General features: G+C 43.2%; 12 protein-coding genes across 12 annotated transcripts; 10 read left to right on the top strand and 2 right to left on the bottom strand. All coding sequences in view use genetic code 12, as the record gives it.

Moving 5' to 3' along the window:
• Nucleotides 1-335: 335 nt before the first annotated feature.
• Nucleotides 336-4199, top strand: POM152 (Pom152p; the record flags this gene model as incomplete). The annotated part of the gene is made up of 1 exon (XM_001484931.1): nucleotides 336-4199. One exon carries the CDS (start codon nucleotides 336-338, stop codon nucleotides 4197-4199), a length of 3864 nt encoding a protein of 1287 aa, XP_001484981.2.
• Nucleotides 4200-4208: 9 nt separating this feature from the next.
• PGUG_02709 (uncharacterized protein) lies at nucleotides 4209-4943 on the bottom strand (the record flags this gene model as incomplete). Its single annotated transcript, XM_001484930.1, has 1 exon — nucleotides 4209-4943. The coding sequence occupies one exon, from the start codon at nucleotides 4941-4943 to the stop codon at nucleotides 4209-4211; it is 735 nt and encodes a 244-aa protein (XP_001484980.2).
• Nucleotides 4944-5135: 192 nt separating this feature from the next.
• On the bottom strand, nucleotides 5136-5612 carry PHHB (4a-hydroxytetrahydrobiopterin dehydratase; the record flags this gene model as incomplete). The annotated part of the gene is made up of 1 exon (XM_001484929.1): nucleotides 5136-5612. The coding sequence occupies one exon, from the start codon at nucleotides 5610-5612 to the stop codon at nucleotides 5136-5138; it is 477 nt and encodes a 158-aa protein (XP_001484979.2).
• A 117-nt stretch (nucleotides 5613-5729) lies between these two features.
• Nucleotides 5730-7592, top strand: PGUG_02707 (uncharacterized protein; the record flags this gene model as incomplete). Its single annotated transcript, XM_001484928.1, has 1 exon — nucleotides 5730-7592. One exon carries the CDS (start codon nucleotides 5730-5732, stop codon nucleotides 7590-7592), a length of 1863 nt encoding a protein of 620 aa, XP_001484978.2.
• A 190-nt stretch (nucleotides 7593-7782) lies between these two features.
• Nucleotides 7783-10533, top strand: ZCF9 (Zcf9p; the record flags this gene model as incomplete). The annotated part of the gene is made up of 1 exon (XM_001484927.1): nucleotides 7783-10533. One exon carries the CDS (start codon nucleotides 7783-7785, stop codon nucleotides 10531-10533), a length of 2751 nt encoding a protein of 916 aa, XP_001484977.2.
• A 122-nt stretch (nucleotides 10534-10655) lies between these two features.
• PGUG_02705 (uncharacterized protein) lies at nucleotides 10656-11669 on the top strand (the record flags this gene model as incomplete). Its single annotated transcript, XM_001484926.1, has 1 exon — nucleotides 10656-11669. One exon carries the CDS (start codon nucleotides 10656-10658, stop codon nucleotides 11667-11669), a length of 1014 nt encoding a protein of 337 aa, XP_001484976.2.
• A 396-nt stretch (nucleotides 11670-12065) lies between these two features.
• DFG5 (putative mannan endo-1,6-alpha-mannosidase) lies at nucleotides 12066-13412 on the top strand (the record flags this gene model as incomplete). Its single annotated transcript, XM_001484925.1, has 1 exon — nucleotides 12066-13412. The coding sequence occupies one exon, from the start codon at nucleotides 12066-12068 to the stop codon at nucleotides 13410-13412; it is 1347 nt and encodes a 448-aa protein (XP_001484975.2).
• A 105-nt stretch (nucleotides 13413-13517) lies between these two features.
• PGUG_02703 (uncharacterized protein) lies at nucleotides 13518-15284 on the top strand (the record flags this gene model as incomplete). Its single annotated transcript, XM_001484924.1, has 1 exon — nucleotides 13518-15284. One exon carries the CDS (start codon nucleotides 13518-13520, stop codon nucleotides 15282-15284), a length of 1767 nt encoding a protein of 588 aa, XP_001484974.2.
• Nucleotides 15285-15542: 258 nt separating this feature from the next.
• On the top strand, nucleotides 15543-17255 carry PGUG_02702 (uncharacterized protein; the record flags this gene model as incomplete). The annotated part of the gene is made up of 1 exon (XM_001484923.1): nucleotides 15543-17255. One exon carries the CDS (start codon nucleotides 15543-15545, stop codon nucleotides 17253-17255), a length of 1713 nt encoding a protein of 570 aa, XP_001484973.2.
• Nucleotides 17256-18409: 1154 nt separating this feature from the next.
• Nucleotides 18410-19654, top strand: PGUG_02701 (pepsin-like aspartic protease; the record flags this gene model as incomplete). Its single annotated transcript, XM_001484922.1, has 1 exon — nucleotides 18410-19654. The coding sequence occupies one exon, from the start codon at nucleotides 18410-18412 to the stop codon at nucleotides 19652-19654; it is 1245 nt and encodes a 414-aa protein (XP_001484972.2).
• Nucleotides 19655-20757: 1103 nt separating this feature from the next.
• Nucleotides 20758-21957, top strand: SAP30 (aspartyl protease SAP30; the record flags this gene model as incomplete). Its single annotated transcript, XM_001484921.1, has 1 exon — nucleotides 20758-21957. The coding sequence occupies one exon, from the start codon at nucleotides 20758-20760 to the stop codon at nucleotides 21955-21957; it is 1200 nt and encodes a 399-aa protein (XP_001484971.2).
• A 1304-nt stretch (nucleotides 21958-23261) lies between these two features.
• On the top strand, nucleotides 23262-25085 carry PGUG_02699 (uncharacterized protein; the record flags this gene model as incomplete). Its single annotated transcript, XM_001484920.1, has 1 exon — nucleotides 23262-25085. One exon carries the CDS (start codon nucleotides 23262-23264, stop codon nucleotides 25083-25085), a length of 1824 nt encoding a protein of 607 aa, XP_001484970.2.
• Between the last annotated feature and the right edge of the window lie 5 nt (nucleotides 25086-25090).

The raw sequence follows: 25090 nt of genomic DNA, 5'->3' as shown, positions 1-25090 counted from the left end.
AGAATGAAGCCACTTGTGGATATAACGCCCAAACAGCTCGCCAATTTGGCCAAAAATACTCCATTGATCACATATTCAAAGCCTTTGGGGCACCCATATGCTCCTAAAAATATCACCTCTACAAAACGAGAATGTTACGTTGTACCCAGGTTTGGAGCCGCTATGGGAGAAAGCGGTATAGGCTGGGACCTTCCAGTCATCAAGGTGATTCAGGTGAAGAAGAACGGGGCGTGGGTCATTGAGCACTAAATAGCACAATACTATAAATTGCAGTTTGGACTGCAGATTGCGATTTCGCAGTCGTAAATGTTTTGATTTCGATGAGATAAATACTGATGTCAAATTATTCACACCAGGGTCGATATGCTGGTGACTACGACTCAAAGAGTACTCCAGCGACTTTGAAGCCACACCGCAAACATACTAGAACCTCCCATGACTCATACCAAGTGGTGGATCCAGCTTCAAAACGACTATTTTTCTTGTCGTTATTTGTGTTGCTCGAAAGCTGGAAAATTTACGACGCAATTGCATTGAAATCATCAAAAATAGGCGTGAATATCACGTCTCTAAACAAGTTCACCTTTGTGGTCAAATACTTTTTACTTGAAGGAATTTTTTTCTGGACGCTTCCCTTATTCAATGTTTCACAATTGTCCTTCAATCCAGTTACAACATTTATTATCACAGCTGTTCTCAACATTCTTACGTTCTTTCTCGTCAGCGACAGCACAATTCCAATAGTGGGTGGCCTCATATTTCCTGCTATTGACTTTATACGTCAAAAAAGTGAGCTCACGTTGGCTGGCGACCTGGTGCGCTCTGGAACTGCCATTGATATCGACTCCTATTTCAAGGGCCGTTACACAATTCACTACGTTCCTGACTCTACGGCCTTCTTCAATCCCTTTGAAAATAAAGATTTCTGCCTCATTGATGGCTCTGCAATTGGGGTTCCCGTACAATTCAATACCACAAACGAACTTGGATGGCTTCAATTGCAGCATATTTCCCCTGAGAAAGAAGTCAGCTTATTCAACTACACTCGAACCGACATAGCGAAGCTCCTTAAGCGTGATTACTCTCACTTGATTCATAATCCCGGATACATCTCAAATGATGAGAGAATCTTTTACCTCGAATTACCACTCAGAGATCCGGGACAATATAGCATCAAAGAAGTTCGAGACGTCGATGGCCTGAAAATTCGCACATACAAATCAGATTTAACCATCTCGTCTTGTCCTTCAGCTCGGGTGATCTCTTCCGTTGATGATTCCCAGTACATTTGTGTTCCAGAGCCAAACCGAAGTAAACTTGGATCTCTCACTCTTCCTCAAGTTGAAGTTAATGGTGTATATCCCATGGAGCTTGAGTTCGCGGTCTCCATCGGAAAGAAGATCATTAAGCTGAGGAAAGTCACTATCAACGGTAAGCCTCCTGAAAATGGACAAATAAATCTTCGCCTGGCCCGCTCGGTGAAAAATATATTCCTAGAGAGCTTGAGCGATAATATTGATCTTCCAGAAGTTGCCAATGGTCCACTCGAATTCAGGATCTTGCTGGTTCGTGATGCGTTGAATGTGAACAGAAAATATAATCCTCACTCAAATGCTCGAGATTTACTAGGAAGCATTGACCTCAAAACAAAACCAGTCGTTAAATTATCTGATAGAAACCGGGAAAGTAAGCTTCTTGTCAACGGAACCAAAAATGTGGCGATCAGTGTTGACCGCTCACGTATTCAAGAGGCAGACTGGCCCATCACAATTATGATCGAATATCTGTCACCTTCCAAATTATCTTCTTATAATTTCAGCCGTGTCTTCCACAGTGTGCACGAAGCCTCAAAAGGATTTGAAGTTGCCAAGTCCGGCAGTTACAGACTAGTTTCTGCATCCACCAAATTTTGCGATTGTAAGTTGGATGGTCGAACCATTAAAATTGACCGGGCAGACCCACCTCAAATCGAGATAACTTCTGAACCAATCGTTGATAAATGTGTCGGAATGACTGGCTACAACTTCAAATTTGATGCAAAGGGTCAACCACCATTTCAGGTTCAGTATCAAGTCTTTCAAAATAAGTCTAACGGTGTTCTAAGACCCGTGCACGATGCTTATGGAAACGTGCACCGTACGTTGCGCTTCCAAGACGAAACTTACGACTTTGAATATAAACCTCCGGGCGAGGGAAATTATATTGTCGTTTTCAAATCTCTTCGGGATGGATACTACCAAAAGACGGGTATACCTCTTGACGAGAAAGTTCACACGTACCTGACTTACTTCAGGCAAAGATCCCGTCTGTCGATTGAAGCCGCTGATGATTCCAATGCGTTACCAATCTGCTTAGGATCCCAAGTAGACGTTCCCATTTCCATGTCTGGAAACTTTCCGTTTCTGATGTCATATAAGGTTATTGAGATGAGTTCCGGGAAAGTGATCGAGAGTAGCACGGTAAAGGATCTTTCCGACTCAAGATTTATTATTCAAACCCCAAAGTTTGATAAAGGTGGATCGTATCGCGTACAAATCGATAAGCTTACAGACTCCTTGGGCTGTGAGGCAAATCTCGTTGGACAGAATTACCGTACTGTGAACGTTCGGAAGGACATCCCAGAAATTTCCCTTGGTATAGAGGCTGACAGTTGGAGCGTTTCTATTGTGGAAGGGGACTCGTTAAAGCTTCCTTTGAACGTCCAATCGTCAGTGGGAAATACGCAACGGGATCGCTTGGTTTATTCCATCACTGATTTGAATAATAGTTCAGATACCAAGGTGCGTACAGCTATTGGGATTGAAAACTTGAGGATCAAAGAAGCGGGTCGCTATAAGCTACTTTCATACTCTAGCGGGGGATGCGAAGGAAAAGTAGCAAACCCACAAAAGGTAATTACCGTTGATTACATTCCTCGTCCGTCAATTGTGCTAGGGGCAATTGATAGAGGAGACTTAAAAAATGACGACTTTGAAGGTCAACTTGGGCCCGTGTGTCGCGGAGGTACTAAGAAAGTTGAAATGTTTTTGAACGGAAAAAGACCTTTTATTGTCAACTATCAGATCAAGGATCCTTCAGGCAGGGTGGAAAGTAGGACAATGACAGTCAATAATGACCGTGTTACTATTACCTTGCCAACCGAGAATCATGGCATTTATCGTCACAAGTTCTTGTCGGTGTATGACAGCTTGTACACGCAAGAAAAGACCTCAAGGTTAAATGTTCCTCCTTTGACTTCTCAGCTTCAATATGAGGTGCAGTCGCTCCCTGAACTTGCAATCAAAAGTGGATCGGAGTATCTACAATTCTGCGAATCTACTCTCAAGAAGATCTCTAAACTGCCTCCAAAGATACAATTGAATCTCAAGGGACAGTTCCCAGTTACACTAGACGTTACTCTACAAAGGGGAGACGCTAATGAACAAGAGAAATTCCAAGTGAAGCATCTCACAACTTCGGAAGTCGACTTGAACGATATTATATCCTCAATTAATGGCAAAGCCTTGGACCAAACTTTACAGGTAGGTGATTACTTCCTTCTGTTTGACAGAATTACTGATAATAATGGGTGCTCTAAACAAATACAGGACGCCAACGTAGTGGTTCTGGTGACAGAAGTGCCAAAAATGAAGAGAGAACCCAACCAAAAGTATTACTGCGTGGGCGACCATATAACTTACGATCTTGTTGGTATATCACCATTCACTGTGTTCTACAACTTTAATGGAAACTCCCGAAAAGCCCAACTGCATAACAAGTTCTCAAGGCTAGCTTCTAAACCAGGTAATTTAACAATTACAGCCTTGCTTGATTCATCTATTGACCACTGTTTGGTGAATTTTACTGATGCGGCATCCTCGATGAATAGTCTACAGGCTGAGATCCATGATCTTCCTTCGGTTGAAGTTAATCAAGGGGAGTATATTGTGCGGAACATCCATGAGGGGGACAAGACTGAAATCAAGTTTTCGTTCACAGGGGTCCCACCATTTTCGCTAACGTATGTGCGTATGCTTGAAGAAAATTCGAAGGACAAAGGTCCACGGAAGCAGCATAAACCTCGCGTGGTTGAGAAGGAAACCATAGATAATATTTGGGACCATGAATATGTCTTGATGGCTTCGTTGGAGGGAACATACGAAGCGATAGAGGTCAGAGATGCTTACTGTAAAGCACTGAAAATCGATTACGTCGCATAGTCTATACATTTAATTGCATTGTAAATACTTGGGATCGGTTATACATGCTGTTTTGACCATCTTTTTGAGTTTTGTCATAGTTGCTACGTCTTCCCATTCACCAAACGAGAGCGACCGCAGCAACCAGTATTTTGAAGGCAAGTTGATAATTCTCCGTTTGACACCATGAATCAAAAGCGAGTTCATGTAAAGCATAAACTGAAGCTTTTCCCGAGGCCCCACCACACAACTAACGGTACCCGAAATACTGGAGCCCCAATTGCTGGATATCAGATATTCTGGATGGAAACCGAAGACCTGCGATATCGAAACAGAAGCCAGAACCGAGCCTCCACCAGTGGCAGTCCAGCTTCTGAAAACCTCTGCCTTGGTATCAGAACGAGCGTTTGAGTGACAAGGACCTAAAGGGGTCCATTGACCGTCTTCTTGGATAACGTATGAGTCGTTATACATGATTTCAACAAACCGTGGAGTTTCGGATGAAATAGTTGTACTTGAATCGGGATAGTCAAGTTTTTGAGCCAAGAATTCGTTTAGAATTATTGAATTGGTATCGTTGACTTTCAAAATACTGTATCTTTGCAATTTGCTAGGAGTCAAGTCACTAATTGATTGAATCACAGGAATCTTGTCACCAATGTCAGATAAAGTATTGTACAATGAACCATGTCCAATGGTCTGGGCATACGGTAAGATCAGTAGGCAGTTCACGTACGCGAAGAGAAATAGGATGAATAAGTTCATGACTTGAAAATTGTCGTAATTCACAGAGATTCCAAGTACCTCACGACAGAAATTGGTATGCGGAAATTAGTTCATGCTCATAAAGTAATGGGCATTATATTGTTCAGAATGGTTCAGTGATATGCTGTAGACCATGAGTTTTTGGTTTTTTTGGTTTTTGGTGGTGTTTGTTCTGTTCTGTCGTAAATGTGCTCAGTTCTTGGCCTTTCCATTTTTCAAAGAAAGGAGCTCATCGATCATTTTATCAGCATTGGTGAACGAAAATTGTTTTCTGGACGTCTTTAGTAAGTCTTCTACTTGTTTCGTTGTTGACTCTTGAACTTCCCTTACTTCTTCCATATATTTCTCGGTAATCGCCAGGGCCAACTTTACATCTTTGTATGTGATTTTGTTCCCTGCGTCATGAGTCACAAGCGATAGATGAACCTTGTTATAGGTAGTAGTAATAGTAGGGTGATGTTTCATTGTGTGAGCGAGAATGGCAACTTCGTTTAGAAATTTCCAAGTTTTGGAAAAGTTCTTGAACTTGCAGTCAAATACTAGAGCATCTTTATCGGTTTCCGAGTCAGAAACTGACCATCTATATTTGTCCAAGCCAATATTAAGTGCTTGTACTTCCTTCTGTATATCGGAAACTGTGCTCAAGCACCTCTGAAAGCGTCTTAACATGGTGCAAACGACAATCAAGTGTTGAAGTTTTGTCGCGATTTGGCGCGAATTAAATTAAATCAACTGATATATAAGAGAAGCTAGTACCCCAGCAAAGTTGGCTTGGAGCACGCCTATATGATATCTGGCCTCTTTCTAGTCCACTGGGCCGAAGCAGAAAGCCTATATGCCCACAGCGAGGTTCTTTTGTATCGACAGTACCACAATGACCTTCCCCATCCGCAAGTCCTCTTCGGTAAATTCGACCTGGTGTACAAGTTACAAGAGGAATACGAACGAACGCCGTTTATCAGTGTTGACGGTATCAACTTTGCATATATTCCAGGAGACAATGGCATTTTCGTGGTAGTCGTGAGTCGAAAAAACATCGATGCCATGCTGGCTGTCTTATTCCTCCATCAATTTTATGGAACACTATGCCATTATTTATGTGATTCAAATACGGGAGGTGAATCTGCTTCTGAAGCCAACAAGCCAAGGCTCCAAAAGTTGCACAAGGACACAATTATCGATAACTTCAACTTGGTGTATGAGCTCTTTGATGAGTGCATGGACTACGGAATTGTCCAATTGACTGACTATAACATTTTAAAGGAGTATATAAAGGTCGAAGCTAATCGTCCCAAGCTAGTGGGTGTGGAGTCTATAGATGCAGACTCGTCTTCTGACTCAAGCTCGGACGAAGAAACCACGAAAAAGAAGAAGAACAAGAACAAGCACAAAAAGACAATTAAAGAGCATAAAAATGTCAAATCTACCCACAATCAAGCTGTGAAGACGGATGTGATATCGCCGGAATCAACTTATATCAACAGTTCCATTCTCCGGTCATCAGCACTGAGCATTAGTTGGAGACCCAAAGGAATCTTTTATGCCAAAAACGAAATATTTATAGACATGATTGAAAGCTGTGAGTTTGCCTATGATCTTGAAAGCCAGTTTATCAAGCGTAACGAGATCCGAGGCGTATGTGATGTCAAGTGCTACTTGTCGGGAATGCCGTTGTGTAACTTGGGGTTCAATGAAACAAAAATTTCAGGAATTGCATCCAGTGATGACTTTGATTTGGAAGGTAACCAATTGACAAGTGTGGAAGTAGAGGACGCTGAAGAAGACCAAAGTAGTGCAAAAGAACACACACATGTACCAATTTCCAACGTTCAATTCCACCAGTGTGTCGACTTGAGCACTGTCTACCGCAACAACCTTATCAAGTTTATTCCTGCCGACCACAAGTTCACGCTAATGTCTTATCGAGTCGAGCAGCAGAAACAGCGCCGTAAACTTCCACTAATCATGTTAAAACCTACTTACGTTGTGAACACAGCTGAGAAAACAGTCCAGGTCATGTGTGAGCTCTCGACCCATTTCAAAAAACGGCTTCGTGCCAACAACATTCAGATTGTGCTCCCTATTGATCCTCATATATTTTCCCCACTGGCAAGCAATCCGGACTTTAAGTATAAGGCACAGCTGGGTGACGTGAGTTACAAGATTGACTCGTCGCTGCTCTTGTGGAACATCGAAAGTTTAGTTGGTTCGCAGTCTTCGGTCAAAATGATGGCACAATTGAACTTAGATTCATGTCTTGAAACCAAGGAGCTTTTCTCGTATATCAGGCGGGAAAATACCCAGTTCAAGAACCGACCACAACCACAAGAAGACGACGCCGGTATTGACTCACTAGACCAATTTTATGGAGTCAACGGTGCCTCCTCGTCCTTAGCTCCAAAACTTCACGAGCTCTCTAAAAAAACACACAACTACAGCGATATCAATGTCAAATTTACTATTCCCATGCTTTCCTATCTGGGTCTAAAAATCACCTACGTCAAAGTGGAAGAAGAGCAAATGAAATATACCTGTTTCCCGTGGATCCGGTACCTCACGCAGTCCAACTACGACACCTCACTTTCACAAACCAACATGTCTTCGAATTACGTATTCAATTTGGGACCCAGTTCCTTCCAGGTGATCTAGACTGCTACCAACGTCTCGCGGGTAAACTTGCACAAATCACTGACGTCCTGCAGGGCGCACAGCTGTCTAGCGCGTTATCGGCGTAGGATTTCCGCATTGGGACATGCTATCCGCACTGATAAGCATGAAAACTGGCATTTCAACTGGGTAAAGAGTCTTCTGGAGAAAGTAAGCAGAAGATCACACCATCATGTCGAGCGCACCAAAGAAAAAGGTCACAAAGTCTCGCAACGGCTGTATTACCTGTAAGAAACGACGAATCAAATGCGATGAGACGAAGCCAAGATGCAATAATTGCGTTCAAAAAGCTATAGATTGTGGCGGATACGCCACAAATTTTAAGTGGAGGTCGTTAAATGAAAAGGGCAATGTGAAGCTGGAAGACGAGAAGAGCTTTTTGTACAAACACTTGGAATTGGCGTCGCTACAAGTGACGGGAAAAACCATTCACGATATCAAGGCTGAACATGACATGATAGCATTAGGTGTGAACCCCCGACGAGGGTCTCAGTCTCCATATGTGAGTGATTCGAACGCTTCGGAATCATCAAAACCGCTGCTAAAACGATCTTACAGTCAGTCCAAAGTCGAAGAATCTCACAATGTGCCTCGAATGAAGAACCATCCTCGTTCGCTCAGCACGAACAATGCGGATAATGTAGCCAGTATCTCCAACTTTCGCAAGACTGCTATGGAAAGAGACAGAAATGACGGTCTTCAATCTTTAGTTGAAGTTGCAGTGGACGAAATCAACATGCGGTCGTCTCCTTCATTGCCCTCTCGGGAACTATACCATATTCAACAACGGAGCCCTTCTGCTCCCAGTCCCAATCTCAACCAGGTACCTTTCTCGCCAAGCTTGCCAAGCTATTCTAACAAGGATGTGAACTCTCGTGGATTAGTTACGAGAAGTCCTATCGAGAGGTCAGAGAACGACTTCAATATCAACCTAACCCCGTCACTTTCGGCTCTCATCAACAATGCATTTCGACTGGGATTCGAACAGGATTTTGCGGATTCCTCTGGTAAACCTCCAGAGATTCCTTTGAGTCCACTCAATCTCAATACTGATTTCAGAATCTCTTCTCCAGATGATTCTCTCTATAGTGGGAAACAGTCACACCCAACAATCACCTTTTCTCCGGCGCCTGATAACAAAATCATGAACATGTCTGATCCAGAATCTCCTCGTAACGATCTTTCGTCAACCGAGGGAAACAATTTGAGTTCTGTATCAGCCAGTCCCCATCAGCCAAGTAGCTTGCTTCGCAGTTCGGACCAAACCCAAATACTCTTCCTATACTCAGAGTATACTTGTACCATTATGTCTATCAAAAATGGACCCAATGAAAACCCGTGGCGTAACCTTATCGTTCCATTAGCCACAACCTATCCGTGTCTTTTCAATTCCATTGCGTCTATGACCATGTTTCACTTGGCAGGCAACCAGAGAGACGCAGATGCCAGCACCACCTTGCGCTCGCGAGGTTTTCTGTATATGAAGCGGTGTGTGTTGGAGCTTGCAAGTGGATTGTCGAAAATGAACGACGAAGGAATGGAAAATACACCAGAATTACCTGCCGATGTAGCATTGACTGCGTGCTTAAACTTGGCAGTTTCAGAAACCTGGGATACCCATATTTTCAGTGGAATAGCACATTTGAAAGGTGCCAAAAGTATGATTCAAAAGGTATTGACTCTTCTCAAAACCCAGAGGAATATAGTAGCTCGAGACCGTAAAACACTTGCTGGACCGTTAGAAGTGTCAAAGCTCATTGAGCTGAAAAAGAAAGATTTGAAGAAGAAGCTTGTTATGGTGGACGACGATGAGTGGGACGACATTCTTAATGATAAAACTCCTGATATGTCAGGCACGCTAGGAATTTCAATCCCTCGAAGCTTGCAGTTTTTGTTCAACATTTGGATTTACTTTGAGGTTCTTGCTCAAATGACATCTTATCTGAACCAGGACGACAAGGGCCTCGATTTGGTGGCTACCATCACCGACATGCTCCAAGAATCGCACCGGAAAAAGAGCAAGATCATGAGCATCGATGGTGACACTGAATCGGTAAGTATGAAGTCCGACTCGAGCCAGCTGTCAAAGGGAGGGCCTGTTGAAGGCTCTGTTGCATCTTTTGATTTTTTCGATAATTTGGAGTCGTTCGGATTTTATGCCGAGGAAGTGGATCCTTTGCTAGGATGTGCCCAATCGTTGTTTCTGATTATTGGCAAGGTTGCAAACTTAATTTCTAAGGTTCGCAAACTTCAAATGAGGAATGGTTTTAGGAATGGACTTCTGGTTATAACTCAAGCAACTCAACTAAAGCAGGAACTTGTTGAATGGCGTCCTGTCATATCTGATAATATGGTAGCAAGAAGTATGGTCAACGATGGCGAAGCAACGGGAGTAAAGTCTACTTGGGACATAGCTTCTTGTATTGCTACTGCTGAGGCGTATCGATTTGCATCCATTCTCTATTTGCACCAAGCCGTGCCTGAGATTCCATGTTTAACATCTCACGAATTGGCAGAGAAAGTATTTATACTTTTGGCATCGATTCCTACAACTTCGCACACATACACTGTTCATATCTTTCCGCTACTTGTTGCTTCTTGTGAAGCACTTCCCGGAGAAGAACGAGACTGGTGTGTATCACGATGGGCATTACTTTCAGAAAAGCTCTGGATTGGAAATGTTGAGAGAGCACTAGAAGTAGTGAAAGAGGTCTGGAAGCGCAAGGATGCGATGACAGAAAGTAAAAGCACCGAGGTTCGGGTCCATGGCGATGGAAAAGTCAAGAATTTCACCAAGCATATTAGCGGGCTAATGGCTGCAATCAATGACGATCAAGCCAGTGATAATCATGGCCGGATCAATGGAAAACTGCATTGGAGCACCATCATGAGAGAGTGGGGGTGGGAGGTGATGTTAGGCTAGTTATAGATTTGGCCAAAAGCATATATCATAAGGCACTAATAGTTACAAGTAGTTGTAGTTGCGGCTTTCTGGTTTGCATATACCGGTTTGTGCGAAGCGAGCAACAAATCTGGAATTTGTTCATGATAAGGTTGGTATCAGAATTAAGCAGTGTTTCAAGTCGAAATAGATTTTCACGAAGATTCATACGCGGATTGTCATCTTTGGTCTCAGAGCCGTTCAAAATTCAAAATGCTCGCAAAATGAGAGACAATAGTGATGTCTTTGCCAGGCCCGAAATCGTTTCGTTTGATGGGTTTGGAACATTATATTATCCACGGAAGCCAGTAGCAGAGCAGTACAGCGATATAGCAAGCTCAATGGGCCTAAAAAAGTCGGTGGAGGACATCGAAAGAGATTTTGGAGTGATCTATCTGGAACTTCAACGAGAACATCACAATTATGGGAAACGTAGTGGCCTCAAATCCACCGATGAATGGTGGCTGGAGTTGATTGTGAAGCTATTTGGTATCCCTCATTACTCCAAAGACGATTCTTCAGCAAAATTGTGCCGCAAACTCTTGGACCATTTCACTTCCGATAAGGCTTACGCATTATATGACGACGTCATACCCGTGCTTTCAGTTTTACGGGACCACGATATATCCGCCGTCGTGGCTACCAATTCGGATCCTCGCGTTTTGAAGATCCTCCAAAGTCTCGGCGTTTCCAATTACATCAACGACTCGGATGTCTACATCTCGTATGAAATCGACGCTGCCAAGCCCGAAAAAGAGTTCTATGACGCAATAGCCAAGCGCTACCGCAGCTCGCACCACAGTGAACGCCGACTCTCGTCCCAATTCTTGGAAAATTGCTGGCATATCGGCGATGATTACGACAAGGACTTTCTTGGAGCAGTTCGAGCAGGCTGGAACGGCGTATATTTAGACCGGCGCCGCCAATCGCAGTTTTTCTCTGGGAAAAAGATTCCTGTAAGCCAGCTCGATGGCTGTTTCACCGACCAAGCCCAGGAGCTCGATCTGAGTGATGGAGATTTTCACATCATTGCTAATAATCGGTTGGTGATTTCCAACTTGACACAGCTACTCCGGGTATTTGACTTGGAAGGAGAGGGTAGGGGAGAGGGTGTATGAGTAAAAGTGAAGAGAGAACAAAAGAAGAATGAAGATTGAATACTGTCGATCACAGGTTGTCGACGGAATAAAGATTGACGAAAACTGTCGAAATAAAGATTAAAGACTGGAAAAAGTCAGTAGTCAGAATCAAACAGTACATACGACTAATGCACGAGCAAAGTATATGATTCTATTAATAACCTTGACTTCTCTCTGTTCCCTCATCTTTCGCGCTTCCCAAATCGTACCCAAATACCAAGACATCGACGCACCCACAGCCCACCTGTATACAAGGAAAATTAGCCAAGGCGCGGTAGATCATAAGAACGATGTTTTTAGTTTCCATTCCAGCTGTCCCTAGCTATTGACTTTTATCGGCAATATTGTTATCTAAAAGTGCTTAAAGCTAGGAAAATGCGATCGTTTTTCTTTGTTCTGGCATTATTGGCTACGGTTTCAGCAGTTTCCATCGATGTCAACGACAAGGATTCCATATGTGAAGCTGCTTCTTACGTGGCCAATGGAGAACTTAACTACTACGAAGGATTGAAATACGGAGGTACCGTGGGCATGTTTGCGTCTCCAAACTATTGGTGGAATGCCGGTGAAGCTTTTGGAGGTTTGCTCGATTATTTCACATTCTGCGACAGCGGAAACAAATCACTCGAAAAACTTATATTCAATGGAATGTACCATCAGGCTGGTGATCAGTACAACTACATCCCCTCCAACCAGTCTTTGACCGAAGGAAATGATGATCAAGGTGTTTGGGGTATGGCTATTATTGCTGCGGTTGAGCGTAACTTTACCGATCCAGAGCACAGTTGGTTATCGATGGCTCAGGCTATTTACAACACTATGAACTCGAGATGGGATACAAAGCACTGTGGAGGAGGCTTGCGGTGGCAGATTTTCACTTGGAACTCAGGTTACAACTACAAAAACTCGATTTCCAATGGATGTCTCTTCCATATATCGGCTCGTTTGGCTCGTTATCTCAAAAATGACACTTATGCCAAGACAGCAGAAAAAGTTTGGGACTGGATGGAAGAGTTGTTCTTCCATGAAGACGATGGAGAATTGGTGATCTATGATGGTGCACCCATCGAAGAAAACTGTACGGACCACACCACTCTCAAGTGGTCTTACACCTATGGAATTTTCATGTCGGGCGCGGCATACATGTACAACTATACCGAGGAAGCCATCTGGAAACAAAGAGTGGAAGAAATCTGGCAGGTGGCGTCGTCATTTTTCTTTGACGACAACAAGATTATGCAAGAAACCCAGTGTTGGAACAACGGAGACCCCAAGTGTAACAATGACCAGCGTTCGTTCCGATCTTTGTTCTCTCGGAGTATTCAATTGACGTCGGTCTTGGTCCCCGATATGTACGATGAGATGAGACCGTACGTCGAGGCTAGTGCTGAAGGAGCTGCTAAATCGTGTTCTGGTGGTAGTGACGGGGTAACGTGCGGTCAAAATTGGTCCACTGGGAAATGGGATGAAGTTTATGGATTGGGTGAGCAGCAGTGTGCTTTGGAAGTGATGATGGCGTTGCTTGCTAGAGACGTTGATCCTCCATACACTTCCAAAAACGGAGGAACATCAAAGAGTCAGCCCAATGCCGGTATCGACTCGCAAGATAACATCAACGAAAATGAATTGAAGATTACTGGAAAGGACAAGGCGGGTGCCGGAGTATTGACGGCGATTGTGCTTGCAATTATCCTCGGCGGTGCCGTTTGGATGCTATTCTAAGAACCAATTTGTGTAAACTAAAGAATATATATCTTACGCCTGTATGTGGGGCGGCCTCGGAGTTGGCTTCTTTTGCGCGAAACCAGCATTCTACAAGCTACAAAAATGGTTCTCTTCCTGACCATAAATAGGTTGGCAAACCCTAATGGCGGTCTAAGTCGTCGCCGCCGGCTTTTCATACCACCATCCACTAATAAACCACTTTTTCTTTATGACTCTGATGAAGATCAACGCTCGTTTCTTTCCCTCATCGAAAGCACCCGAGATGACGACGAGGTTTCCGACGCTGCCAGTGTATCGACTTCTCGATCCTTGCCTTCCACTCTTTCGTCTGTGAACGACGATCAAGCATCTTTCCACTCTTGGCTCTTGGAGGAGCAACAAAGACGATATCTGGCTGCCAACTCCGAGGACGAAGGCTTGGATCTGTCCGACCATACAAGTCATTTAACACTGTCACGATCTTCCCGGTCGTCGGCAAGCCTGTCGTCATCGCTAGGAAAGTACGAGGACTATGTGAACCTCCTTACATCTGTACCTATAGAATTACGGATTCTTGGACGATATTCACTTCCTCTCATTATCACCTTCATTCTCGAACATTTCTTCTCGATTGTGTGCTTGTTGGTGGTGGGTCATCTCGGAAAAGACGAATTGGCCGCCGTATCTTTGGCTACTATGACTTCTACAATTACATACGCTATTTTTGAAGGCATTGCAACGGCCCTCGATACCCTTTGTCCTCAGGCATACGGAGCAGGACGCTTTGACTTGGTCAGCGAGCACGTCCAGCGATGTATATTGTTCTCGTGGGTGGTGTTTATCCCGTGTGCTTTTTTATGGTGGAATTCGTCTTTTTTCTTGCGCTACATTATAGAAAGTGCACAAGTGTTGCGTCTCACCAACCAGTTTCTCCGCATAATGATCGTTGGCGGCCCAGCTTACATTTTCTTTGAGTGTGGGAAGAGATTCTTGCAAGCTCAGGGTATTTTCGAGGCAGGAACGGTGATTCTTTTTGTCAGTGCACCGCTTAATATTTTCCTTTCATGGTTCTTGGTGTGGAACAAAACCTACGGCGTGGGCTACGTGGGAGCTCCCATTGCTACTGTCATAAATTTTTACTTTATGTGTCTCCTCATGGTGCTCTACGTTGTGTTCATCGATGGGTCTGAGTGCTGGTTCGGCGTTGCTAGCTTGAAGCACCTTTTTAAAAAATGGGCTAAACTTAGTCACCTTGCTATACCTGGTATTATCATGTTGGAATCGGAGTACATGGCATATGAAATCATCACGTTATTTGCCAGTCGTTTCGGAACTGTGCCATTGGCTGCCCAGAGTGCTGTATCTAGTATGGCATCGCTTACTTATATGATACCTTATGCCGTGAGTATAGCAGCTTCCACTCGGATTGCTAGTTTTATTGGCGGTGGAAATGCGTACTCGGCAAAGGTTTCTACAAATGTTTCCCTCTTCATCGGCTTGGTAGTGGCAGTTATTAACTGTTTTGCACTCTACACTTTCAAATACCAAATCGCCATGCTCTTCTCCAAAGACCAGGAAGTTATCGACGAGATAGTACAGCTACTCAACCCACTAGTGTCCATCATACAGATTTTCGACGGATTGGCATCGGTTGCTAGCGGGATCATAAGGGCACAAGGTATGCAAAAAATAGGCGGTGTTATCAACTTGGTAGCCTACTATGCATTTGCGCTTCCTTTAGCTATGATTCTTAGCGATTGGTATGGCTACGGTCTTATAGGACTTTGGTTGGGAATCGGAAGCGGCATGGTCGTTATTGGCGTAAGCGAGACAGCACTCATCTTCTTCACCAATTGGGAAAAGCTTATCACTGAACATGCCATGGTATGACGAAGTCACTTCAGTCAATTAGGCCATTTTGTCCCGTTTCATCGATACGCTATTTCAGCAAAGTCTAATATTGAAGTTCTCCTCTTCGGGTTTGTGGGGAGCAATGCTTCCCCGGCTAACTTATTTTTTACGGCGTATCTACGGATCCGCATCAGATACCCGGATGAGGAAAGCGCTGATAAGATAGGCGCGCACAGTACATTTGAAATTTCAGCTATAAAATGATTGCAAGTGCATGAATTGGTACGGGTACTAACTATGGCAATGGTTTCTTCCAATGAAAAGGACGCAGCCAGCATCGAGATACAGCAACAGAACTCCAGCTCCGATGGTGACGACTTGTCAAAGTTTAACGGTCCTATGCTGCTGAGACTCGTTGGAACAGATAAAGAACGGATATTGTTGGAGGAAGCTCAAGCCAACCTTAAACTTGCAACCGAGACAGGTTATGCGCCTGAACTTCGTCGTAACTTTGGTGTCTTATCACTTTTGGGTGTGGGGTTTGGTCTTACCAATTCATGGTTCGGAATATCAGCTTCGTTGGTGACAGGAATTTCATCCGGTGGACCCTTACTCATTGTATACGGTATCATTATCATCGCTACAATATCGTTGGGAATTGGTTCTTCTCTCTCGGAACTTGCAAGTGCAATGCCAAATGCCGGTGGACAATACTATTGGACGATGAAGCTTGCACCCAAAAAATATGCTGCTTTTGCATCTTATATGTGTGGTGCCCTTGGTTGGGCTGGTTCTGTATTTACCAGTGCCTCCGTCACTATATCCATTGCAACGGGGCTTGTTGGAATGTACGTTTTGGGTACTGGAGACCCAAACAAAACGGTTAAAACTTGGCAAGTTTTCATCACATACGAAATTGTCAATTTATTATTGGTGGTTTTCAACTTGTGGGAAAGACCATTGCCAACTTTCCTGAAGGCTTCGTTATACGTATCGTTAGCTTCGTTCGTTGTGATTACAATTGTCGTTCTTGCAAAATCTTCTGGTAACTATCAAGATGCAAGGTTTGTGTTTGTGGAATTTTCGAATGGAACCGGCTGGTCGTCTTCAGGCATTGCGTTTATTGTTGGTCTTATCAATCCAAATTGGTCTTTTAGTTGTCTCGACGCAGCAACACATATGGCAGAAGAACTTCTTGAGCCTGAAAGACAAATTCCTATTGCAATCATGGGAACCGTGGCTATTGGTTTTGTTACCTCGTTCATCTACTCAATCTGCATGTTTTTATCCATTCGTGATTTGGATGCATTATTCTCTTCCAACACTGGAGTGCCCATCATGGACATTTTCTACCAAGCACTTCAATCGAGAGGTGGAGCAATTGGACTTGAGGTGTTGATCATGCTCACAGCAATCGGTTGCAATATCAATTCCCATACCTGGCAAGCAAGATTGTGCTGGTCGTTCGCAAGAGATAATGGACTTCCAGGGTCTCGTTACTGGTCTAAAGTGAGTCCACGAACCGGAGTTCCTATTAATGCCCATTTGATGTCATGCGCCTGGTGCGCAGTCATAGGGTGTATTTACATGGGATCAACTACAGCTTATAATGCTATGGTTATTGGATGCATCATTTTCTTGCTTCTTTCATATTCTATCCCAGTTACGTTCCTCTTGTTGAAGGGACGGGATACTATCAAGCACGGGCCATTTTGGCTTGGTAAGGTTGGATTTGTTGGAAATGTCGTCTTGGTCTGTTGGACAGTGTTTGCTACGGTGTTTTACAGTCTCCCTCCAGTGATGCCCGTGACGGCTGGTAACATGAATTACGTTTGTGTTGTCTTAGCGGTCTACGTTGCGTACTGTGTGATCTACTGGGTGTGCAGAGGACGGTCCAAATATACCACCATTGAGGATCGCGAGAAGGAAATTGAAGAATTGACCCATCAGTTATCAAACAAGGTTGAGCAACTTGAGTTGAGCATGTCCCACCCGGCTCGTGGTATGTAGCTAAGTGAGGCTGACTTGTTTATTTCAAGGCGAAAAAATATTAAACTTTCAGTAGCTCGGGTGACAGCCCGCCCATTAACTGCCATTCAAGCTACTGATTGCGTTCAGTGACGTGCATATTTTGACACATGCAGGGACGTGCGTATGACGTGCGTACGACGTGCGGCTTACCGTTGTGGTCTGGTCTGATAGCTGCGTAAATACCGCTTTCGAGCGATGGGTATCGCTTTTGCGGTAATATACTTCTCGACCTTTGGCCGTGAAAGTGGGGTAGGGAACGTGCGTGGGCCGTGATCATACCATACGATGTAAAGTTTCTACGAAAGGCTATTTTTAGCGAACCCGAAAATGCCTTACTTCGCACGGACGTGAGTACGCAATATGTGCTGCACGACAAGAAGATAGCATATGCTTTGGACCAGTTTGGAACAGGATGCTAGTGATGCCTTTAGGACTGTAATTTCTCGAAATTCGATACTTCAAAACTCAATTCGAGCAGTAAGTAGTCGGCCGTTAGATTTCAAGATTGTTAGTCAAATAGGCGAATGAATGCCCGGTTCGGTCCAATTGAACAAAGCAATGGCTGCGAAATTCCATATATGGAAAACGAGTATACCAACTAAATGATGTCAAGAAATCGACTTTGGCTCTTGCTTTGCAACTGGTTTGTAGGCTCGGACAGAAAATATTATTCAAGGTGATTGGGGTACCCCCAGGGTAGTCGGCAAGTTCAGTGGCCCTCGGTTTGTAGTCCCTTGCAGCAAGGAGTAGAATTTAATGTTCGGTGCATAATAGCCGGGATTCAACTCTAACCGGTTCGGTGTCCACGGTGCCGTGCGACTAAACGTGCAGAGCCGTGCGTCTTGTCGATTCTGCAAGAATGTGTCGATATGTAGCATATTCTATCAATGCATGCTTCACCTACAATAGAGAGAACCAAATCTTCATCTTAATCTTCTTTCAAAAAAAGGCGCATTCTTATTGAATAATATACCCGCGTTGAGCGGTTTCGGATATTATTTCACCGGGCAACTTTCCATGCAGCGGGAATAGAGTTCTTCAATTCCGCTCGCAATCAGGAGGTAAAATTGCTGCTACATTGCGCTTCCTGGAGTATATAAGTCCGCCTTGACTCCAATAATGACATTCTGAAAATGTTCCCATTCAACATCGCTGCTGCTCAAGCACTAGTTCTCGCTCTCATCGTTCCGTCTACTCTCGGTTTGTCTATCCCCATTCAACCTAGAGATGACAAGAAGGTGATTGCCCTTGACTTCAATGTGACACCACCTCAAGGAACCAATTTCACATTTAATGGTGATTCTTTGTCGCTTCTTGTCGATGGTAACTCAAAGCTAAAAGTAGCCAATAGCCCTATTTCAGTCCCAATTCACGGCAGCGGTGGATCTTATATCATTGAGCTTTTGATCGGATCCAGCAAAAACAAAGTGACGGTGGCTCTCGACACTGGATCATCTGACTTGAATGTGGTCGATTCGAACCTGTATTGTGGTGATAATCTGGACTGCCATGCAAATGGTCTGTATGATCCTAGCTCGTCGACCACCTCTCAGAATCTCAACATTCCTGTCGATTTGGAATATGGTAGTGGTGCCTCAACAGGGACCTACTACAAAGATGATGTTTCTCTTGGGGAAGCTTCCGGTGTCACTGTCAAGGGATTGCAATTTGCAGACATTACCGACTCTGAAGGTGCGTCGGGAATTTTGGGAATTGGATACGAAGCTAATGAGGCTGCCAGACAAGAGTACCCTAACTTTGTGTCGTTGTTGAAGAGCCAAAACTATATCAACAAAAGAGCATACTCTCTCTATTTGAACTCGGTCAATGCCCAAACCGGAACCATCTTGTTTGGAGGTAAAGACACCCGCAAGTACAAGGGTAAGTTAACCACCTATCTGACTTCCGGTAACGAACGGTTGCAAATTCCACTCCAGCTGCTCTCAGTCGGTGGTCAAAGTGTCAGTCTCTCTGGTTTGAACGGAGTTTTGGACTCAGGAACCACCTTGAGTTATATCAAAAAAGAAGAATATTACCAATTGGCTGCGAAATTGAATTGGATTGATGTTAGCTCATCTGCTCAGCAGCCACCAGGTAACTACTATGCCGGCCCCTGCAGTGGACCGGACTTTGTGTTTAACTTTGGTAATGGAGGAACTGTTACCGTGCCTTATTCGGCTGTTACTATGTCAGTAACCGACGACAACAGCCTTTGCATTATAACGGTGTTGCCCAACACTAATCCGAAAATTGAGGGTATCACCATTCTCGGTGACAACTTTTTGAGATCCGCTTACGTTGTGTATGACCTTGATGCCGAGCAAATTTCAATTGCTAATGTTAACTACACCACCGATTCGAACGTGGTTGAGTTGTAATTCTGAGTTTATACGACCAATGTTTTCTTGCTTATAATGTGTAGAATTTGTAGTAATTCGATTCGGGTAATCCGATTTGAGTAGACCGATTCGAAATTACTCAACATAATTTACGGACCAGTTGTGTTGGTGAAAATCGGGTATACAAATCTGTGAATTTTCCTGTACGCAAATGGTGCGGAGTAGAGGGAATCTTCTTTTGTCAGGATGCCGAGGTATTTTATTCATGTAGCTTAGATTCTTTGAAAGGAGCATGACTTAGAGAAAATGGAACCTTCCATCTGATTGAAATCTATATCTTTATTTGATATATTTTTTCTCACCAAAAATCTCTCTTGAGTAAGAAGTGTGAGTTGAGTCAAGTGGACTTTCTAGTCATTGGCAAATCTAGACATTAAGCGAGAGAACTCTAAGTCCGCTGTGTCATACGAGAATGAATTTTGACTCTGTCTTATCAATTCACGAATGTTTTAGGCAAAAATCAACTTGGGCGGTTTAGGTGAAATTCTTCAAAACTTCTATTCCATCTATTATGACGGCTAGAGATAATTACGATAGCAATTGGTGAATGGGGTAGTTATTACCGCGTCAAATTGACTCGACTCTGACTTCGCTGGTATCGTGGAATGTTGAAAGCGGAGTACCTGTAATTTGCAGTTTGACGTGGTCAGTGCCCATAACCTTTTTATGCACAAGGTGCATATCTCCGCTTGAGTTGCATATTTTGCTGCAAGCGAGTGTACCTCATGTTTAAGGGGTTTTGATTGCAACGTTCATTGCCAATAACCAAAAGTTACTCAAAATCTGTCAATCAAAACCACAATGATCTGGTGGTGCTCAACTCACCCAATTCAACTTTCACTTGGTATACAAACTCTACACTAAACGGTTTTGCAATAATTGGTGGCTGCTTATCGGTGAAAGACGTACATTGTGCGTTTAGCCGTTGTACGTGAGACCCCTTGGGAATACGCGATAGGATGCGGCTCAAATTAGCCGCAGCATTTTTGATAGGTACTGGTTATCAGTGCATCCGACAAAAGTTGCCATGGTTGGTCCAAGTTTCGAATATAAAGTGACTGGAAAAGTACCCTCTCGCTACAATGGTTTTGCTTTCAACTTTGGTATCCACGTCCCTAAGTGCTGCTTTGGTGCTTACACCAGCGTTTGCGGTCTCGTTGCATGAACTAGTGCCTCGCAGTGCAGCCAAGTACGTCAAGCTTGATTTCAATCGTAAAGTGCTCCCCCACAGTTATCTGTCAAATTTGGTTAAGAGAGACATCTCAGTTTCGGATCCTATAAGAGACCGTTTCTTCTTTTTCGAAATCGATTTGCTCGTGGGCTCGAATGAACAACCAGTATCGGTTTTACTTGATACCGGGTCGAGCGATATGTGGATTCCGCAAACCAACATCACTTGTTTCTCAAAGTACGATTGCAAACAGTATGGTTCCTACAACCCTTCTAACTCAACCACTGCAAAAGATATTGATATTGTTGCAAATTTCACCTATGGTATTGGCGGAGCGTTTGGAGAATATTTCACCGATCGTGTAGCATTTGCAAAGATGCCCGATGTCGTTATACCAGATTTTCAATTTGCTGCTATTGATAAATCTGATCAGCAGATTGGAATTTTGGGTGTTGGCTACGAAGTTAATGAGGAAACCGCTCGGGCGTATCCCAACTTCCCCGTTCAATTGAAGAACCAAAACTATATCGACAAGGTTGCATACTCAATTTACTTGAACGAAAAATCTGGTGACACGGGCTCTATCCTTTTTGGTGCCATTGATACTGCAAAGTATGAGGAAGGTCTGTTGAAAACATTTCCGGTTACTTTGCGGAATCATTTATCAATCGACCTCGTCAGTATTGGTGTCAATGATAGCATGGTTTCTGGACAAGGTATTCCTTCGGTTTTGGATACCGGAACAACCAATACAGAATTACAAGCTGAAATTCTTGAACCATTGGCTAAAAGTCGTGGCTGGGTACTTGGTGAAAACAAGGCTTACTATGGACCTTGTTACGACAAAGATATAATTTTCAATTTTGGACAAGGCGTTAATATCGTCGTTCCTTACAGAAATTTGATTACGCTTGATGATTTGCGGAAAACTCCCAGCAACGGAATGTGCCAACTTACTTTGGAGACACAGACTTGGCTTCCTGATCAGAGACTCAATATCATTGGTATAAACGTCTTGAGGTCGGCTTACCTCGTTTATGACCTTGAAAATAAAGAAATCTCCATCGCTCCAGTCAAATACACCGATGAGTCCAACATTGTTCCATTCTAAGGAAATTAAAATTAGTTATGCTTGCTTCCAATCTATGTTTTCTTGATGGTATTGTAGGCGGAATTCTTTTAGCAGCTAAAACTGAAGTAGAATTATGCAGATTGTGAGCCATGAAGAAGTGTAAATTTGTCACATCCAAAACGTTTGCTATTCCATTTGGTGGGGTAAAACACGAATTTTTCAAAATGTGTAAGCTCGATAGCCAGGTCTACAAAACTCATATCAACAGTATGGTTTTTTTCTAAGAGTACTGGCTTCAGTTGTTCCATGTTGCAATTGTAAAGTTTCGGCATTGACTCTGCTGGGTCCGGAATATTTTTATGCACCTTCTGCATGGGGCAGCCGTTTTCGGGTGCGCTTTGTGCATGAGAAAAAATATATCCCCGCCTGTTGCTTATTTGCAACTGTCACCGATAACGGAGAACCTTAAATTTCATCCTGAGTCAAAGCTGTGCCTCGTTACCTTGGACACATTTTGTTAAAAACTTTTGAATTCGGTTTGGGGGGTGAGAAATGTTGGTATTGAGTCAAGATGTTACGATGACGGGCGATGGTTGCGAAGGAAGCCGCAAACGGTTTGCCTGTTTTTTCGTTGGCGGTTTGAAGCCAAAACCACTGGAATTTTGGTGGGACAATGCTGCGGTTGTTAACATAGGTTGTTAATACGGTCATGTTTCACCTTGAATTTAAGATAAAAATTATCTCATTCTTTTTTAGAGTATCAAACATGGTTAACGCTTGTTATAAGGTGTCCTTTGTGACGTTGATTATACAGATGGTTTTATATTGTCCGATTCGGGTCCCAATATGAGTCCTAATTTAGGTCCCAAGCTTTGCTTTTGTCAATGAAGATTATATAAGTTTTTTTTAACCTCACTAAGAGTAGCGGTACTGCTCACTTGCATGATTTGACTAAGCTCTCTGAGCAGAAAACGCGTGTGCTTTACATCACGTTCATGGAAGCATACTTCATAAACTACTTTTTCAAATGAGCGCGACATTTTTGCAGCTTCCAACTCTGCACCTGGAATCAGAAAAGTAGAATATTTGAACAGAAATGAACGAAGTCAACATCGTGAGGCCATCTGGATTTGCATGGAACCAGTTTTGATACTTTGATAATTTTTAACTTGAAATTTCTGTTTAATGTTGAGTAGTCATTTTGCACCATTTACATAATTTGCAAAAGACACAAATCTTAAAATTTTATAAATTTTGAAAAGTCTTGAAGAATTACAGCAACTCAATCAACCGTAAAGAGATACACAATCATTCCAAAACATATCATTGTATCTTTTCATAGGATGTTTTACACTAGGTACTACCTGATTTTTCGTAACCCGACACACCCGAACACCACGGTATCATTGAGTCGCATTCTCGGCGAAAAACAAATTCAACTTCCACCATCTCGCGTAACTATGGGGCGTAACGGTAAGCACTATTCTCTGCAATCAGAGTACACAAAAGCATATACAACTTCAATACTAACCACAGAGCAATTATCCACCGTTATTGATAATCTTTTTGTTGTTTTCAAGCGAGCGGATGAAGATGTAAATCTTTTGTCACGAAAGGTGATTCCTCAAGACTTCCATGAAGCCGAATCGAGCCAAATTATTCATTCATTTACAGCTTATATCGAGTCGCATCCGAAACAAAAGACTTTGAGCATACTTGACAAGTACTCGAATCGTCGATATACCAGCATTTATTCACTCCATCATGATATTAAAGCAGTATGCTCTCTTGAAATTAAAGAGTTCAGAATTGGATCAGATGAATACAACAACATAGACTTATTTTATAAATTTACCACAGACTTGATCTTGAGAGAAGCAAGCAGGTACCATTTTGCACTCCAGAAGGGCCGCTCTACCCCAGTTGCTACAGAAATACAGTCACAAGTCCAGGAGGATTTCATGAAGATATATAACAGTGTGAGTCCTAATGGTGAGGTTTTCACTCATATGCTTCCAGAACCCGAAACTGAACCCAACAGCGAGTTAAATACCCCAAATGGTTATCCCAGTTTATACAATCTGTTTCTGCCTCAACCACAAGCAAAAGCAAAGAAACAACCTCTCTTTTCGTCTTTGACAGGAAAGTCTGAAATTGACCCTCGCTACACTATAGTGCCAGATCCTTATGGCCTTGCCAAAACCATTCCTATTAATACTGCGGCGGCCAGTAATACTACCACTCTCGAATCACTTTCCCCACCAGTGTCCAAAATTCCTCCTCCAAATACCCTACCAACAGATATCATATCCAACTACTTCCATTCAATATGGTACACCACTCCTATTCCAAGGTGGTTGTCTTATAAAACTAAGATCCTCAAGCCAGCAGTGGAGTCGAGTCTTCTCAAGGGCAAGCACAATGATGACTTGAGACTTGTTTCACGTACAGACGATTCTTATGCATCGTTTGCGCCTGTGGTGGACACCAGTGATTCGGCTGTTACTCTCGACTTGAAGAACTCTGTGTGGTTGAGCCATATTGGCCGCAAAGAGATCGAAGAGTACAAGGCTTTGTATTACCGTACGAAAGACTCTCAAACGAAAACGAACGGTACCACTGAAACCAAACCAGTAGAAAAGGAAGAACACGCAAGAGAACCTGTAAATGATGTTGGAGAAGTGGAAAAGCATGAAACGTCTATTGAGACAGATCAAAAAAAGAACCTTGAAATTGACGTTGCCAATTTGGTTCAGTGGGCGCCTGGAAATTTAGCAGAGTTGGAATCGATCAAGCAGGAAAAAGAAGCCATCAAAAGATCCAGTCGGGACTTTGCGAATGTGATCACATCTACTTTGCTTCGGTTAAACAAGTTGAGGCAGGAGCGCTACTATCAAAGCTCAAACAACAGCATCATTCCGCCCACACAGACAGAAGTTCGCTTGTACAACAAAGCCACCAAATTGATAATACTATTCATCGAGGTCTACAATGTCAATGCCAGTGACTTGGCGATTCAATTCAGCAAAAAACTTCCCGTTCTAGTGGCAGACTACAGTGGTACTTTACCAGGAATGCTGGCTATCAGAGCCCCAGCTATTACTGGAAAATCCACCAGATTGCCCAGTATCAGAGGACCTTACAAGAAAAAAAATAAATTGCAATGAATTAG

This window comes from Meyerozyma guilliermondii, genomic scaffold (genome assembly GCF_000149425.1).
Source record: "Meyerozyma guilliermondii ATCC 6260 scaffold_3 genomic scaffold, whole genome shotgun sequence".
Lineage (NCBI taxonomy): Eukaryota > Fungi > Ascomycota > Pichiomycetes > Serinales > Debaryomycetaceae > Meyerozyma > Meyerozyma guilliermondii.
This window is presented reverse-complemented; position numbering and strand designations above follow the sequence as displayed.